At 38.8% G+C, this 17878-nt stretch overlaps 1 protein-coding gene across 1 annotated transcript in view; it reads right to left on the bottom strand.

The window, feature by feature from the left end:
• The window catches only part of SEMA3E (semaphorin 3E), a 260800-nt gene extending 246534 nt beyond the window's left edge, over positions 1-14266 (bottom strand). Inside the window, exon 1 of the mRNA XM_032643034.1 lies at positions 14152-14266. Coding sequence (XP_032498925.1) covers positions 14152-14266 — 115 coding nt within the window. The remainder of the gene's footprint in view (positions 1-14151) is intronic.
• Positions 14267-17878: the final 3612 nt, after the last annotated feature.

The raw sequence follows: 17878 nt of genomic DNA, 5'->3' as shown, positions 1-17878 counted from the left end.
ATTATAGTCTTTTAATTATAAGTGTAATTGACTTAACTGTAATATTTTTTTTCTTTCTATGGTTATCTAAATATTATTGCAAGGGAATTTTGCTTTGGGGAATTACTAGGAAGTCAAAATATATTAAGGTGTTGAAGTTTAAACATATTAACTTCCCATAACTGGTACAATATAGTAATAAAATGGATATTTTGGGGTGACTCATAATATCCATTCCAGTATTTCAAAGTCCTGTCTTTTCTTTTCCTTCATTCTGGATGAACAAAAAAGGGAGTATTCTGTGTTCCTTTACTAATGGGAAGGTGCAATTATATGGGTAGTTGAACATGCCAACAACTAAAATTCTAACATTTGACTTTGAAAAAAATATTTTTTTCTTTTTAATTTAAATTTTAAACATGGGGTGGTATGACTATTCTAAGAATACACCATATGGTTAACTCAAGTTTATGCAGACCCTTAAACTACCAGCAAACTCAATATTCTAGTACACATTCTAAGCAATTGTAAAGTATCCGTCAGATATCATTCATCTGACCTGAAATATGTGTAGCATCTATGCATTGTGATAATGTCAAAGTTGAAATTTCTTTTGCATTTCCTTTTTTTTTTACTTTGCTTTTGATAAGGAAAAATTGGCTATATCAGTTTCATCAATAATGATAGAGCTATTTCAATTTTTATTTTCCATTACTTTTCCTAATGTTTTCTTTACAAAACATATAGTTTTGCCTTGCTCAAAGCAATCAAAATGATCTTATTTTCTACACATTTATTTTGACAACTGGATTTAGTCTCTAAAAATAAAATAATCAAGCACCTCCCATTTCCATATTTATTTTCTCCTTAGAGTAGTACGGGGCAGTGACAAATGTGTGCTTTCTCCTGAATTAACTTTACTTATAACATTTCCGTTTATGTCCATTAACTTCCTCTTTTACGTTAGGTGTATCATATCTGATGGATTCATACGGTGATAAAAACAAAAAAACTCAAGGATACAACATTTCAAAATATATTGTCAATTTTTATAAGGCTTACACATAATAAAATCTTAGGCAAATTTTTCATTGGTTCTTTCCCAATTAACTTGGTTTGGAAAAAAGCTTACCTAAACTAACCATAATTATAAAACTGGTAACTATTCCTTATTCTTCTCGCAATATCATTACCTACAGCTACGCTTTTAAATGATAAATTCACAAAACAAAAAGGCAGCATAGTCAAATTATTTGTAAAACAACCTTCTCACAGGGATAAACTGATAAAAACAAAAAGCATTCTTGCTTTTGGTCATTTAGGGCATTCCTTAAAAACAAAGGTGTAGGATAAGTTGCTACGTTTTCAAAGCCCTCCCTTTGCTTTCTGCTTTGTCACTGACTTCACGCATTAGTTGTCTCTCTTCATCGTTCATCACTCTAGACATGAATGAAATGCTACATTGGACATTGGAAGATCACAGCAGGGGCAAATGGGAAGAAAAGGTGATTGAAATGGGACACTGATCATGTAACGGCCCAGATGAACTCAAACCACTCTCTGCAAAAGCTTCACACTATCTTTCAATAAAATATGGATATTTTCTGAAAACTTTTAAAGCCGTTCTGGATTTCTCTTCATAGCTTTTGTAACAAAACCTGAAGCCAAACTAGCGCCTAACATTTTCGAGCAGGGGCAGAAGTATTCCCATCCTCTTTCCTGACTTCCGAATGCTCCCCCCAAGCTCCAACAGCTCATTTTCTGTCATCTTTTTTAGGAATCTAGTTATATGTGGCATCAGACAAAAGAATTAAGAGATATAATGAAATTCTTTACATTAAGTGAAATAGGTCAGGTAAATTTATTAAGTACCTTAAATTGGTTAGATTCTAAGGATTCAAACAATAAAATGCAATATACTTGCCTTCAAAACTTTCAAAATCTACTCATGAATGTGCATTAATCATATATTAGTCATACAAAGAAAATGACAATTCCTTAAAGTCATATAGAAATGAAGCCAACAACATGAGTAAAGAACATTCATGATTCTATCAGTAGTAAAGCTATGAATACAATGGGATTCAGTTAATTAGATATTCAAGGCTAACTGCATTTCTAGGAGGATACGGTGCATTATATGCAGAGGGGATGGCAGGCATGGTGGCTGGACAGCCTAAGACACATAGACAGTTTGCTTACTGCTTCTTACCGAGTCTCCTCCTATTCATCTCCAAGGCTGAGCTCTGTTTTTTTTCATTCCCAACTCTTATGTTCCCATAGCACTTTGTTCTAACCTTTAGTATGTATAAAAAACATCCTGCTTTATCATGACTTGTCTCTTCTTACAATTAGACCTTAAGCTTCTTGGAGAAAGGGTTTGGGTAGAGGCACTGTGTGTGTGTGTGTGTGTGTATTTTAATAAACTTATTTTAGAATAGTTTTAGATTTACAGAAAATTTGTGACGCTAGTATAGAAAGTTTCCATATACCCAAGCCCAGTTTCCTCTACTATTAATAGTTTACAATAGTGTGGTACATTTGTCACAGTCAATGAACCAATATTGATACATTACTATTAACTAAAACCCATACTTTGTTCAGATTTCCTTATTTTTTACCTAATATTCTTGTGCTGTTCCAGGATACCACCCAGGATACCACATTTCATTTAGAAAACTGTGTTTTTTATTCTAGAATTCCTAGCACGATGCTCAGTATCTAATACATGGAAGAAGGTCAACAAGTAGTCATGGAATAAGTGAATGATTGAATGAATAAATATTAAAAAGATACAGAAACTTCTGTATCCCTTAAGGGAAAGGTTAGGATGTGTAACTGAGGGATGAAGTGCACCTAACTTCATTAGTCCGAGAAAACTTTCCACTGAGAGATAAACGACACCTGGAATCTTACAAAATGCTTTTCCACAATCCATCAACATTAAATGCTTTCTTATCTGAACTCAATGATAGCACCATGTGTCACAATTTACACCACGAATAATCATTAAAAACAAATTTAATTTATATGTTGAATTATTATCAATAACTATATATACTATATCTTACGTAATAGAAAAAATAATAGGTAGAGAATGGTATAATAGTTAGATATTTATGAATTTAAATGTATGTATGAAGACCAAGGCTGTAATTTGGAAATTTAAATAAATGACACCTTAGCCTGGGTAATGGATCTGAAGGGAGGAAAAAAAATGAAAACATGAATGTGAAAGTGAGGCTCCTTTGTAGCATCATCCCAAACACTTAGCCCAGTGTCTCTCATGCCCGAATGTGCATTGAGAATCCCCTGCAGGGCCTGTTAAAACACAGATCCCTGGGCTTCCCCGGTGGCGCAGTGGTTGAGAGTCTGCCTGCCGATGCAGGGGACACGGGTTCGTGCCCCGGTCCGGGAAGATCCGACATGCCGCGGAGTGGCTGGGCCCGTGAGCCATGGCTGCTGAGCCTGTGCGTCCGGAGCCTGTGCTCCGCAACGGGAGAGGCCACAACAGTGAGAGGCCCATATAACACAAAAAACAAACAAACCAAAAAACACACAGATTCCTGAGCCCCAGAATCACTGACTCAGTAAGCCTAATTCAGTAGCTCACAGGGGATGCTGATGCTGCCAGGACACTTTGTACAGCACTGGCTTAATCCCAGCTCAGTCTCCTCTCTGCCCCTACTCTGGACGAAGAGCAGAAGAAAATCACAAGTAGCATCATCTCCTCTGCAGTGAAATTCAACTAAAGCTCTCTTGGGTTAATTATTCAGCATTAGCTCTACCTCTTAAAGAAATAAGCCTTTATTTTGTCATTTTGACCATAACATGGAAGCCAAAAACAACAAGAAAAAGTTTTCTCTTTTTTTTTTGGTCTTTTGTTTTTTTTCAGTAGATACTAAACACCCAGCCTTTAGGAATGATCTGATTAAGTCACTTTATTCTGTCCACAAGGGTCTCACCAAGAAACTACTCCTTGCCCTCAAGGATCCTAAAATATAGTTAAAGACAAGTACATAACTTAGAGAATATTATAAGCCATTATTATACAATATTCTACATCTCCATGGTACATTTCAATTTTCTACAACAATCACGAGATAGAAATTAGTCTCTGTGCACTTATGAGGAAAGTAAGCCTCAGAAGTTCAATGATTTAGCAAGAATAATAGACATCAAATAGGATAAGCTGTAGATTCAAATCTAGGATTTTTAAACTGTGAATCCATACATACTTTCCACTAGAACATGCTGTCTCCTAATAAAATGTTCAAAGTGTTCTGGAGAAACTAGACACACTGGGAGGTCTGGTGAGGAGAAGAAAGGAGTCCTACACTTCTAGAATTGGAAACGATCTCCGAAATCACATGGACCATAATACATTTTTGACTCAGGATTAGGAAAAAAGTAATCAGCAGGAGTGAATAGCTATGTGCAAGGCTGTCAGCACATTTCCTCTTCAGCTTTAGTTCCACAGTGTATCTCGAGCTTTGAATTTAAAGCTCTCCTCGGTTCCCATCATTTCCTGAGAGGAAACTGGTCAGGAGGCAAAAGGTCACTGTCCCCAGCTGACCTTATTTTCTCCCTTTTTTATTCCCATTTTCATTGCTGTTGTTCTTTTCTGGTTCTGGAGTTAGTCCAGCCACCTAAAATCACCACTGAGACGTACCCTTAGGGATGCTACTCTTCTGCTCTATCCTGTAAACAAAACCCCCTGTCTATTCTGGTTTCAATGAGTTAAAAATCATAACTCAGAGAACACAAAGCAAAACTACATGGAAATAGATAGGTTTATAAAAATAATATTCTTACACTTAACACAAGTTTAGCCACAAAGGGGACAGGCTGGCAGGCCCTGCTCTGTCCTGCTCAGGACCCTAACTCTCCCTTTCCAGTCCCCACAGTGCCACGGTGCTGGGAACATCAGCCTCCCACTGGAAACACAGGCTAGACAAACAGGACAAGTTGTCCAAGTGGCTAGTAAGCTATTTATTTAATATTTCATTATTTCCTAAGTCTTGAATTTCAACCAAGTTTGAATGCCTAATGAACGCAGTTACGCTTCTTTTAAATTCAAAAGTCATTTCTTCTATTCATTGAATGAGACAACAAAAGAAATACTCAGGTAAGAGGACCAATAAATAGATAGCACTCACTTAAAATGTTTTAATTTCCTTTTTGTCTTAAGGTAGGGAAGAAATCAAAATCTCTCTTTGGAAGGAAGCAAGGTGGAGACAAAAAGCGGTGGGGGCTTCCCTGGTGGCGCAGTGGTTGAGAGTCTGCCTGCCGATGCAGGGGACACGGGTTCCTGCCCAGTCTGGGAAAATCCCACATGCCGCGGAGCGGCTGGGCCCGTGAGCCACAACTACTGAGCCTGCGCGTCTGGAGCCTGTGCTCCGCAATGGGAGAGGCCACAACGGTGAGAGGCCTGCGTACCGCAAAAAAAAAAAAAAGAGGTGGGGTGGTGGTGACACAACACGGAGGAGACGTTAAAGAAAGAAGTGAGAAGAGAAGAAAAGGAAGGCGTTGTAGTGATCATCCAGGAATGACGAGAGCATCAAAAAGCAGTTTTTGTTTGTTTGTTTTGCGGTACGTGGGCCTCTCACTGCTGTGGCCTCTCCCACTGCGGAGCACAGGCTCCGGACGCGCAGGCTTACCGGTCATGGCTCACGGGCCCAGCTGCTCCGCGGCAATGTGGGATCTTCCCGGACCGGGGCATGAACCCGTGTCCCCTGCATCGGCAGGCGGACTCTCAACTACTGCGCCACCAGGGAAGCCCACCAAGTAGTTTTTTTGTTTTTTTCAAAAGAAGACTGATTATAGATGAGAGAATATGGCTGACCTGTCAGGAGGGTGTCTGGAGACCCCAGCTGCTTCAACACAATGCAGCGCTTGAGGGGAAGGAAGGTGAATAGGCAGAGAAAGCCCCAGCCTTCCTCTTCATGTATGTTTTACCAAAGGAGCCATAAATAGTTGTTCATGATTCCTTAGTTTCCTTGGTACTCCTCACCCCACCCCTGGAATCAGACATTTCTTTAGAAAACACTGCTCTAAATCATTGTTTTATTCATATACCCAGTCAATGAGCATTGATTGAACACCGACTAAGGGTAAGGAACCGTGCTCTGCAGCAGATGCCTTACCTGTGTGTGGGTCCAGGGGAAGGCAGAACGGAAAGCTTTCTCTCAAAGCAAACAATGCATGTTGGGCTGATTGCTTACAGGACACTGTTTGGTTGAACTTTTGCCAGTGTGATCTGGTCTTAGTAATATCTGTTCTATTGTGCCTTACAAAGCCAGGCCTACAATTACCTTTGTTAGTAACTTTTGTTTATTTTATGGCTTTGGTCTCTTGTCTCCAAGGTGCCATCAGATAAAGTTCCAACTTTCCTTAAATTATCAACAAAATAATCTTACAGTAACTTACAAGCATGAGAGATACCAATATCCCTAGTTACTTCTAGTCATCTACTCCAATAAGAGCTGGGTTTCATTTTTTAAAAACCTTTGCTTTCAAGTAAAAAACTGATGACTAAAGATTTTCCCTGGGCTTCCCTGGTGGCGCAGTGGTTGAGAGTCTGCCTGCCGATGCAGGGGACGCGGGTTCGTGTCCCGGTCTGGGAAGATCCCACATGCCGCAGAGCGGCTGGGCCCGTGAGCCATGGCCGCTGAGCCTGCACGTCCGGAGCCTGTGCTCCACAACGGGAGAGGCCACAACAGTGAGAGGCCCGCGTATCGCAAAAAAAAAAAAAAAAAAAAAAAAAAAAAAAAAAGATTTTCCCTTATTGTAAGTTGTTAAGTTAATAATTAACTCATGATTGTTTTTAGAATAAAAAAGGGAACCAGAGTAGGCTAATTCTCCCTGAACCTCTTCTGATTCATTGAGTAATTTATGAAAAGCTTCTTAAGGCTAAAGTATTTACCATACTAATTCGCATTATCTCATGTAATTCTTTCAGGGTGTTACTATATATTACCCCATTTTAAAGATGGGAAAATTCATACTCAGAAAATAAGTAACTCGCTCATGTCGTACAGCCGGAAGCAACATTCAGATTAGGTAGGCCTCAACCAAAGTCTAGAGCTTTTAGGCTACTGATATTAGAAAGTGAGAGTGTTTTGTAAAACCTGGGCCTAAACTACTTTTCTACATGTACTGTGCCGAGGCTATGAGCTAAGTCCTTGAGCAGAAAGCAGTGATGACTAAAGACAAAAGGAGAAATATATTTCTAAGCCTCAGAAATCAGGCAAGTCATGAATTTCTCTTTTCCTTTTCCACACTAGTTATAGAGTCAAGGTTACCAGAACAATGGGGCCTTATGGTGGGAATATCCTGAACTAGGTATTAGACCCAAGGCAGGCTGAAAACTTCTTGAGTAATCAATTGCTTTGGCCACCACCAGGGCAACAGGAAATCAAGTTATCAATTCCACAGAAGTTTCTGTTCTTGAAATCATCACATTCTTTGACAGAAAATGCTCTCCGATGTCAGAGATTGTAACACTTGGTTCAAATGGGGTATTAACATATCCTTTTCCTTCACAGTTCAGAAAATACAGCTGATAAAATATCTAGTCTTGTCATTATCATCCTTATCATGAGTACAAAGCATAATGCTTGCTTAAGCCCAAGAATTAACTAATGACACTGATAGTTTCCCTTACACTGCAAATGTTATTTAAAACCATACCGTGAAAAAATTCTTTATTAAAATCATCATCATCCTTTGTACGATGTATATAATATTCCAAAGTGTCAGATGTTGTACTGAGGACTACTAACAGCAACTGGCCCTGTCTATTGAAACAAAGAGAATAACTGAAATCTTTACTTTGCACCTTTTGGGAAAATGCTGTAAGCGGTATAATTTCAGTTTTGTTTTCTTTTAAATTCTCTGAGACTGAACTTACCAGAACACTTAAATACCACGGTGGCTATGTATGAAGCGGCATGCATGCACCCAAAGTGCCATTTCTGGATTCCTGCAGACTGAATTCCTCTACTAAACCACAGAGGAGCCTTAGACACAAGATAAAGGAGTAAATCTTTGCACGCTCTCCCACTCAGAACTCCCCAGGGTGATTCCAGTAGATATCTTTGATGAAAGAAAACTGACTCAGCAGATTGTTAACAATAATTTTCACCAGCAATGACCAATCTGATGTTTGGTGCTTTATAATGTGGTCGTAGAACTGGGGCCACCGAGTGATCTCATACCAGACAGAAAGATAGGCCGTCTCTATGAAATACCCTCGTTAAATGACAAATCTGACATGGACAGCAAAATAATATAGCAACATAAATTTTTACAAGAATATTCCATGTGGGAGATCAGCTCAGTGCTTTGTGACCACCTGGAGGGGTGGGATAGGGAGGGTGGGAGGGAGGGAGACGCAAGAGGGAAGAGATATGGGAACATATGTATATGTATAACAGATTCGCTTTGTTATAAAGCAGAAACTAACACACCATTGTAAAGCAATTATACCCCAATAAAGATGTAAAAACAAAAAAAAAGAGTATTCCATTGTGACAACATGACTGTTGCATGTATTTTTTAGTCAAGAACAAGTACTGGTTCTATATTATGGATAGAACACAGTCCTCACAAAACTTTTAAGAAATGATTTTATGTGACTAAATTATTTTTGGGTCCAAAATTGGCCCAGTTCATTTATTGCTTTTCCTAACTCTGACCTTCCCTCACCCTATTTCTATACTAAAGATAACTGTGTTCTTACTGTCATACTCAATGTACAGATAAGAACCAAATAATTCAGGCTTCCCTGGTGGTGCAGTGGTTAAGAATCTGCCTGCCAATGCAGGAGACACAGGTTCGAGCCCTGGTCCGGGAAGATCCCACATTCCACGGAGCAACTAAGCTCATGTGCCACAACTACTGAGCCTGCGCTCTAGAGCCCGCGAGCCACAGCTACTGAAGCCCAAGTACCTAGAGCCCGTGCTCCCAACAAGAAAAGCCGCCACAATAAGAAGCCTGTGCGCCACAATGAAGAGAAGTCCCCGCTCGCCACAGCTAGAGAAAGCCTCCGCTCGCTGTAACCAGAGAAAAGCCCGCATGCAGCAATGAAGACCCAAGCAGCCAAAAATAAAATTAAAAAAATAAATTTATTTTTAAAAAAACCCAAATAATTCATAGAACCATTCAGAAGATTTTGTGTCTCCAGATGCATTTCTGTGATGCACAAACAATATTTCTATGTAGCAGATATAAAAATACAAAAAATAGTGTTATCTAAAATCCTTACATAGACTTCCTCTATAAAAAGTATATTCTGTGTAAATTAAACTCCACAAAATATATTGTAATTCCTTTCATGTTACCCAGTGGCTTTTTATTTTCTTAAAATATAAACTGTTTCTTAATAAACCCACCACTTAATTCTCACTGACTCCCCCTCATGGAGATCTGGGCAGTAAGGTTTGTGTTTACCCCTGGGTCCTATCTAACTACTTTCTTTATGAATCATGCCTTATGACCAGTTTTTATTTATTAACCACACAGGGATGTGTGACTAATGTCACTACTGATAATACCTAGTTACTGGCTGAGAAACCCAAGCTATGAGCTGGTTCACAAAAAACTGGCTCAGTCACTGCCTTTATAACATTGGCCCTGGATAGAAAATAAATACCACAGCCTCCAGGATGATCGTTCAAAACTTATTTATCACTGTGCTCTTCTAGAATTCTATCTCAATTTTTTTAATGTAAACTGAAAAAAATTCTAAAATGTGTGGTGAAAAGTATGTGTAATAAACAGATATATGCACACTTCTACTGCAAAAATATTGGCCATGAATCTTGGAAAATGCGCAGATGATGTAATTATCTTCTAAATTATTATAACTAGAGGTCAAAGGTATGGAAATGGGATTTGCAGTGAATGCAATCAGGATAAATCACACGTTTTATGCAAATTAAGACCAAGTTTTGCTGTCGTCTATACTAGCATCATTCTAGGACTTATTGATATCCAAACTCAAGCCATTTCCCAAGAGTTTTTTGTCTTTAGGACATGATTCCTTCTAACCTTCTCATTTTCTATCAGTCTTCAGGAAACATTAATAAGATCATTTTTAGGTTATAAAGTGCTTTTACAGTATTATTGTTCCATTTTGATCCTCTCAAAAACCCAGTGAGATATATAGGGAAAATACCAGTACTACCCCTATTTTCAAATTAAGGAAACTGAGGCACAGATAATTACCATTAGTATAAGTGGAAGAATTAGAGCTGGAGTAGAGACCTTTGACTTCAAATTTGAGCTCTCTGAACTATGACAAATCTGTATTTAATTGGTTACAATATTCAAATACAGATAGAGTAATTAACACTCGCTCTCCCACGTTCTATATGTATGGATATGTATTCAATGCTCAAATCTACATTTATAATATCAACATATTTTAGCAATGATCTTCTGCCATATTCATGCCTTTATTTAGCTATCTTTTCATCAAACATCCTGGGAGAACATCCTCTGCTTATCAGCAGGCATTCTCCTTGGCTTCTGCAATCGTGAAGTTCCTCATTGGGTCTTTGAACACCCACCCTATCTGGAACGTCCCTCGATTGAATTTCTGGGGCTTTCCACGTGCATTGGGATTCCTTCTTTGACATGGGCTTTCCTCATTTGTTTTTTTCTTCTTTGAGCTCCATTATCAAGAAGGCTATTTTTGCCTTCCCTGTAACCTCATTAATGCAGGATGGTGAAAGATAAGGAGAGAACAGACATCAACGAAGGGAAGTGGCTGAATCCACCAGGACGCTTCTCCCTCTATTCTCTCTTTCCTTCATTTCTGTCATGAGGAGCATAGCTATTTTTCAAAGAAATCCTTGTAGTAGAATATTATAAATTTGTATGAATTATACCCAAACAACCCTCTTTAGGGTATTGGCTATAAATTCTTAACTGTTCATAAATTTTAACATTCTTGTCTGATATAGTTAATCTGGACTCAAATCTTGACTGAAAATTCTTATAGGGCAGGGCAGAATCTTGCCATTTTTATCTTTGTATGTTTTTATTTGTTAACCCAATTTATCTTGTACCAATAAAATGCATTAAAAGATACGCATTGCCTCAACAAGAGCAAATATTTCATCTTTTTAGCTACAAGGCTTGCCTGAAGTTAGCATATTTGCTTAATATTGGGGTGGAATGGATATTCCGTAAGAAGAGGGAGGAATTCAATATTATCCCACGGTGGGTGGAGAGTAGTGAGGAGCAAGCTCGAAGATGCTCCATATCTGATCCCAACTTTCCACCTTTTTTCTCTCCCTCTCTGCCTTTTCTCCCTTTGGGTCCTAATGGTCTTCTCCTCTCAAGCTGTGTTTAAGAACAAGGCTTCCCTGGTGGCGCACTGGTTGGGGGTCCGCCTGCCGATGCAGGGGACACGGGTTCGTGCCCCGGTCCGGGAGGATCCCACATGCCGCGGAGCGGCTGGGCCCGTGAGCCATGGCCGCTGAGCCTGCGCGTCCGGAGCCTGTGCTCCGCAACGGGAGAGGCCGCAACGGTGAGAGGCCTGCGTACCGCAAAGAAAAAAAAAAAAGGAAAGGAAAAAAGAACATGCCACTTCCAGAGTTAGAGAAGGATGGAGGAAAGAGAAAAAGGGCAATTCCTGGGCTTTTTTTTTTTTTTTTTTCTGAACATATTTTTATATAATTTAACTCAAGCTTTGTAAACATATGAAACTTTCTCCTCCTCTTTGGGAAGTGACACGAGGTTTGTGTTCTCCAACACCATCTTGATAATGGAAGATATAAGAAAGATGCTTGTCCTTCTCCAATATGGCATGGACCACTGCTATGAAATGAATCCCCGGATGAATCCAGTAGGCTACCTCCAGGGAGCCTACCAGCTTTCTCCACTGGGGGTCAGGCAGCAGTGCAGAGGTGCTACATTACTTATAAGTAGTGGCTCTTATTTTTAAGGACCACGCACTCATTTATAATACTAATCACCTAATTTACTTACTACTAAAATTGTACCATTTGGGATATCATTTAAGATAGCAGAAGAGTATACTCTAAAATATTCTGCCCCCAGTTTTCAGACACCACTAAAATGTCCACTGAGTCTCGAGTGTAGAGAGGTGAATGTGCTGTTCATACTGTATCAAAGGGATGGAATATCCCTGCTCAGGCAGTCCTGCGCTTCTCTTCCACTGAGTCACCTGCGGTGCAGGAGGCATCGTTGCTTCAGGTTGCATCTCTGCTGTGCTCTCTTAGCTGACTTTGCTAACTGAACTGCACAAGTGGGAACATTCTATTTTCAGGTAACTCTATACTGTCTGCATAAGAGCACAATATTGCACATTTTCAGCTAGTGCCCTTAAAGCAAAAGGTTAAGAAAAGCCAAAAGGAAATCTTACATGAGTTTTCTGTCTAGTGTACCCATAGCTTCTAGCAGTGGTCCTCCCACACCACTTAACAGGACTCATAAAACCAATTACAGTTATTCCTTTGACTAAGGGAGATGTGGTGAAGATAAGGCTGATGGTAACATTATGCATGCACTGACTAAATTAGAAGCTCTCCAATGAAATATTAAAATGAGGTATCTTTGGAAACATACTGATATTGAGCTATCAAAAACCAAGTCTCCTAGTAATGAGGTATAAAAGATTGATACCATGCATAGCAGAATGGCAGCTTGCCCAAACTGGCAGCTTATCCGCTTGTCTACATAAGAAAAAGAATTCATTATTATGGGTTTTTTTCTGACATCCTTATGTGTCCATATTCCATCACATCAAATTTTTACATTTAGATATATTTGATCTTAACTTCTTAGGAGTATGTATTTTGATACATACCATGATACATCTTCCCAAATCAAATGAATTATACTAATTCTAGGCACTATATTTTAAATACTTCACAAATTCAGTGTCAATGTGTTTCTTAAATTTATGTTATCTACTGGGGAGTACTATAGGAAATCTATTTAAACTAAGAAAATACCCATAGATTATAGCTGTTCTAAAAATGAGAAACTTCTATAGCCCAATCTACTGATGATTGTCAATTAAAAAAAAAACAACTGTGTCATAAATTTGAGCCCTCCTTTTTTGAGTAAAGATTACACTCATATTTTTAAAATACAGACTTCCTTCTACAGTGGGGACAATTTAAAAGCTTACACAATGGAAAAATGTTTTTTATGTAATGCTCACTATTCCGTCTATTATCTGTCTCAGTGGTTAATGATAATAAATACTTCTTTCCTGAAAATCTATTCCAAGTTCCTTTTAAGTCAGCAAAGCCACTTTCTTAGAGTGTGGGTTTTGTTTGTTGTTTGTTTACAGGAGGAAGAGTCATCAAACCTATTCATGACTGGCTTTACTGATGCAAAAGCTATCTTTTAATCATTTATGACTAAATGCTGCTTTACAAGACATAGCTGCAGAATAAAATATTTACGCACTCTCTGATAGATGGATCTTCAGTTAAGCACTATGAATTTACATTAAAAAGAATAGATGCTAGTAAATAGTATCTAACACTTTAATCAGTACAAATCAGTTCACAAGGATTGCTAACATTTTTTTTTGCCACACATTAAAAAAATTTCCAATAATCAATTCAACTAGAAAGCTAATTTATAACAGTTGTTAGTCATTTTAATTACACGGTGATGACTTTGTTATCATGGGCAAGGAATCATTTTGATTCTCAGGAGTTTTCTTTTTTCCTCCTCTCACCCCCATTATGGACAATACAAAACAGAAAACCAATTGCACCTCTGTTTCTACAGTCCTTCCCCGACGTACTTGCTTCCCAAAATGCATAAATTGGTATTTAAATACCCTTTGCTAACTTGGTGGGTTCAGCCCCTCAAGGCTCTTTACTACCTGCTTCCTACCCTCTTCTGTTATGTCTGCTAGTGAGTGAACTTATTAACAAAACCTAATATTTACAAGACAGAAATAACATCTCCAAAGTTAGGCTGTGATTTTACACAATTTTCAGCTGTGGTTAAGTATGACCTATTCATTAGAGGTATTTAGAAGCTTGGGTCAGTGTTGCAATCATTATTTTCAGGTGTATGTTAAGGGTCTGGGAAGACCAAAGATCAATGTTAAATAAATGACTTTAATTTTTTTCTCATTTTTTTCTAACAAAACGATCTGAAAAGGTGACCTACCTTTATGTGACAGGCGTAAGCGGGGGTGCGGGGTGTCAGCTGTGTGACCTCCCGTCCAGAGCTCCAGCAAGTAGCCCCACAGGAGCCAGGTGATGAGGTACCCGGCAGATGCCATGCTGCCAGCCTGCCACCAGCGATCCTCACTTTCAGGCGGGGTGAGTTTTACTTAGGACTCCCCTCCAGGGGCAGCGTGCGAGAGAGGCTTTGTCAGAAATCGAACGCGTTGTCATCAGAAAGCACAGTTCCAAAGTGCCATTTGTCAGGCTGTATTTGGATAAGTAAAACCTGCCTTTCCCCAGGACAGTTGTTTATAAGCCGGGAGCAAGAGGACATTCCAAGGAGTGAGTCTTCAGAGCCATGTCCTGTCTAGAGCTCTCTTCAGTCACTATGCCGGTGGATTCAGGAAGAAACTGTATATTTTTTTTTTTAGTCACTTCTGCAAGCGGTTCATTCAGAAAAAACAACCACACCAGCACACCCACTGCCTTCCCCCGTGGAGCTCCTGTTCTCTTCTGGCTCGTTCTAGCCTCTCAGAAGTCAGCCTCTTGCACTGACTTGCCAAACAGCTAGTTTTAATTCACCTTTCACCTTGCTAATTAAAAACAAGAAGTGCCATTCCCTCTAGGAGTTGCAGGATCCACCCAGCAGGGATGCCGCTCTGTCAGCGAGCTGTGTTTTCTTCGGGGAAAGTTCAGGCAGGGTTGAGCCGCGTACTTGCTGTTTCTAGGAAGTGTTTCTGGTCCACGTGCCCTCGCCCCACCCTCCCTCCCAGGATTGTCGGCCCCGCGTCACTCAGCGACAGCAGAGAGGTTCGCATTTTGATGGGAAAGGGGAATCAGGAGGGAGAATGATACATCATAGGCTGCTTACTTAAGAATAAGTATAACAGAAGAGGATGGAGTGTCAGGAAGGGCTTTTAAATGTTCACTCATCAAGATTAACCCTTGAATAAATACAGATTCGTTTTAAACAATCTATTTGTCACCATCCAGTACCCAAACTGATTTTTTGGTGTTTCCACTGAAATTGTATTTTTTTTTCACATTTTTGGCTTTTTCTATTGATTGCATCTTAGAAATGTTATTTTCAACTTTTGTAAGGAAAGCGTTTTTAAGAACCTGAAAAACTGTCACCTGTGATTGTTTCATAGATATGTTAAAACTAACAAATTATTTTGCAGAGGCAAATTCTTCAAATCAATTAAAAGCAAGTTCTTTTTTATAAGCAAGTCATAAATTTCATCTCAAATTTTGGAATAATTAACTTTTAAGGTGATTTTTCTCTTACATAAGATAACTATGGTAAACTTGAGGTTCTGTATGGGACAGATCTCAATAGACATTAGAAAACTCAGGATGTAAAATACCTTGGGATTCAACTGCTATGCACTTTCAGAGTTCATTTTCCAAGACACTATGTTTGTGTAAATAAGCTTAACACAATAGGTCAACTTTACAATCTACTTTCAATCAGTCTCAAAAACTAATCCAAACACTCTGTGGCTGTTGGCATGGAAATGAATGGTATTATTTTAAGGTACCAATAAACGTGAATGGATATTTGATTTGATAGCTGAAAGTTAAATGGTCAACAAACGATTTCAACTCTAACTTTTTCTCATTCTGCATTTTACATGGTAATGATTAAGGATACTTCTTGAGAATTATGTTTTTAAAATCATGTACTTATAACAAAAAGATTACACAGTTTACCCTGGTGTTTTGCATCATATATAAGCAAATGTAGAGCCAGGCATTCTATACCCATTTTCCTAAGCACGATATGTTCTATTACAAGCAGAGTATATTTAGCAAAATGTAAATGTCACTGGATATTATAAATAATTGGATTTCCAAGGTCTACAAAAGATAACAAACTCTAAACGTTATTTAAGAGTAAAGTACCATGAAGTATGTAGATACTTTTAACCTGGGGTGGTCTCTGTAGGCGCTTGCATATTTTAAAAGCCAGTCTGATGAGCTACAGACCTAAAGGTTTTTCTAAGTGTGCTATATAATATACCTTTGGAATCCTCTTTTACTTCCATCCAGAATTGAAGTAACTAGAAAGTAAATAGCAGCTTTTATATGTGTTATCTAATGGTAGGGTTCCAGAAAAAGTAAATGTGATGCATATAATTTTTATTACAAATATGTGGCTACACTCATGTAAGCAACTAAAATTCCACTTAAGATTGTACAGAGCCTGTCCTAACCCTAGTAAGGAGCTGAGGCAATGTAAGACGATACAACCATTTCATCAGGGTACAGAATTCACACCATGAAATCTTGATGCAGGGATAAAGGTTATGAATGTTAGTTACATACATAGAGCTATACACCAAGATTCACCTTCAGTGTTTACATGTCATCCTTCAGATAAGGTTAGGACCTGTTGAAGTCTGGGCCCGAATAATGAGCTCCTTTGGGTTCCTCAGAAATGTGCTTTGGTTTATCCCTCAGTCATCAATGTCATTGCTTATTCCCTTTAACTCCTTTCTATGTCCTTCTACCTTTCTCTCTAGTCTCTACAGAACATACAGATGATGTCCCCACAAAATGACTATTCAAAATGCTAACCATAGCCTCCGCTAACCCCATGTGGCTCTAGCCACTAGCAATGGAATGAAGGGTCTTTGGGACCAAATCACTCATTCACATCATGAAATAAAACAAGAAGAGTTCTCAGGAGCAGGGTCACCATATAAGTTATCATCCAAACAGAACATTTTTTAAAAGTAAAAGAGTCTTCTGTGAATAATCACAGACAACCAAGACTATTACAGACAAATCAGGACATCAAAGTCACCCTCCTTGGGAGAGATTTCTAGGCTCCCTTAGAAAATATGGAAATGGAAAAAAAAAAATTAAATAACAAAACTGACTTACCACCAACAGGGAACGAACGAGGAGCTTCAGTAAATGGAAGAGCTTTGGAACTAGCAATAATACCTATTGATTTTATTATATTTGATCTGAGAGGAGTGAGACTGCCAGTTTGAACAACCTTAGACAACATGGAAAACCAGGTAAGAAGGAAAATGGCAGCTCTGAAGGTATTGCCTGCCAGGTCAAACGTTTCTGTCCAAAACCTTAACCCTTTGTGGTTAGTGTCACACACAGTAGTGAGAAAAAAAAAAGGGGGGAACTGAGTACTCATCAGGAGTTCCAGGCTCCCCCATAGTGGGTTCTGTCCCTGGTTCCCCAATTTTAACAGCAGAAGAGCAGCTGGCCTCTGAAACAATTCTTTGCAGCATGTGGTCCATGACTATCTGCTCCTGAATCACGAAGGCTATAGGGTATTTGCTAAAAGAGCAAATTCTAATGCCCCACCTTGTACTCCCAGTTTACCTAAAGTTTTACGTACTGAAGTTTGAGTTTTAGAGTGGTTCTTTTCGGTCAGTGTTATTAAAACATTAGACATCTGTGTGGCACTTTTTACCATTTTTATCATAAGAACACAGTGTCTGCAATTAAAGTTTAAATTTATATAAAACGAAGCCATGACCTCATAGGCACAGTGTGCTACTTACATTTTTCAAACACATGTTGAACATAAGCAAAAATTATAAAAGTTTACTCTCTGCACCACTTAAAATTATCTCACATATTGTGGGACACAGTATTTACTAATGGCCTCGAGAATATCCATTCTTTCTTTTCTTCCTACCCAGGAAGACAGAAGATAAATATGGGGGCCTACCCTTCTCAGCCCCTGGGCAGTTATG

The sequence above is a fragment of the Phocoena sinus genome, chromosome 9 (genome assembly GCF_008692025.1).
Source record: "Phocoena sinus isolate mPhoSin1 chromosome 9, mPhoSin1.pri, whole genome shotgun sequence".
NCBI lineage: Eukaryota > Metazoa > Chordata > Mammalia > Artiodactyla > Phocoenidae > Phocoena > Phocoena sinus.
The sequence above is the reverse complement of the archived record's forward strand: the minus strand, read 5'-3'. Positions and strand labels throughout refer to the sequence as shown.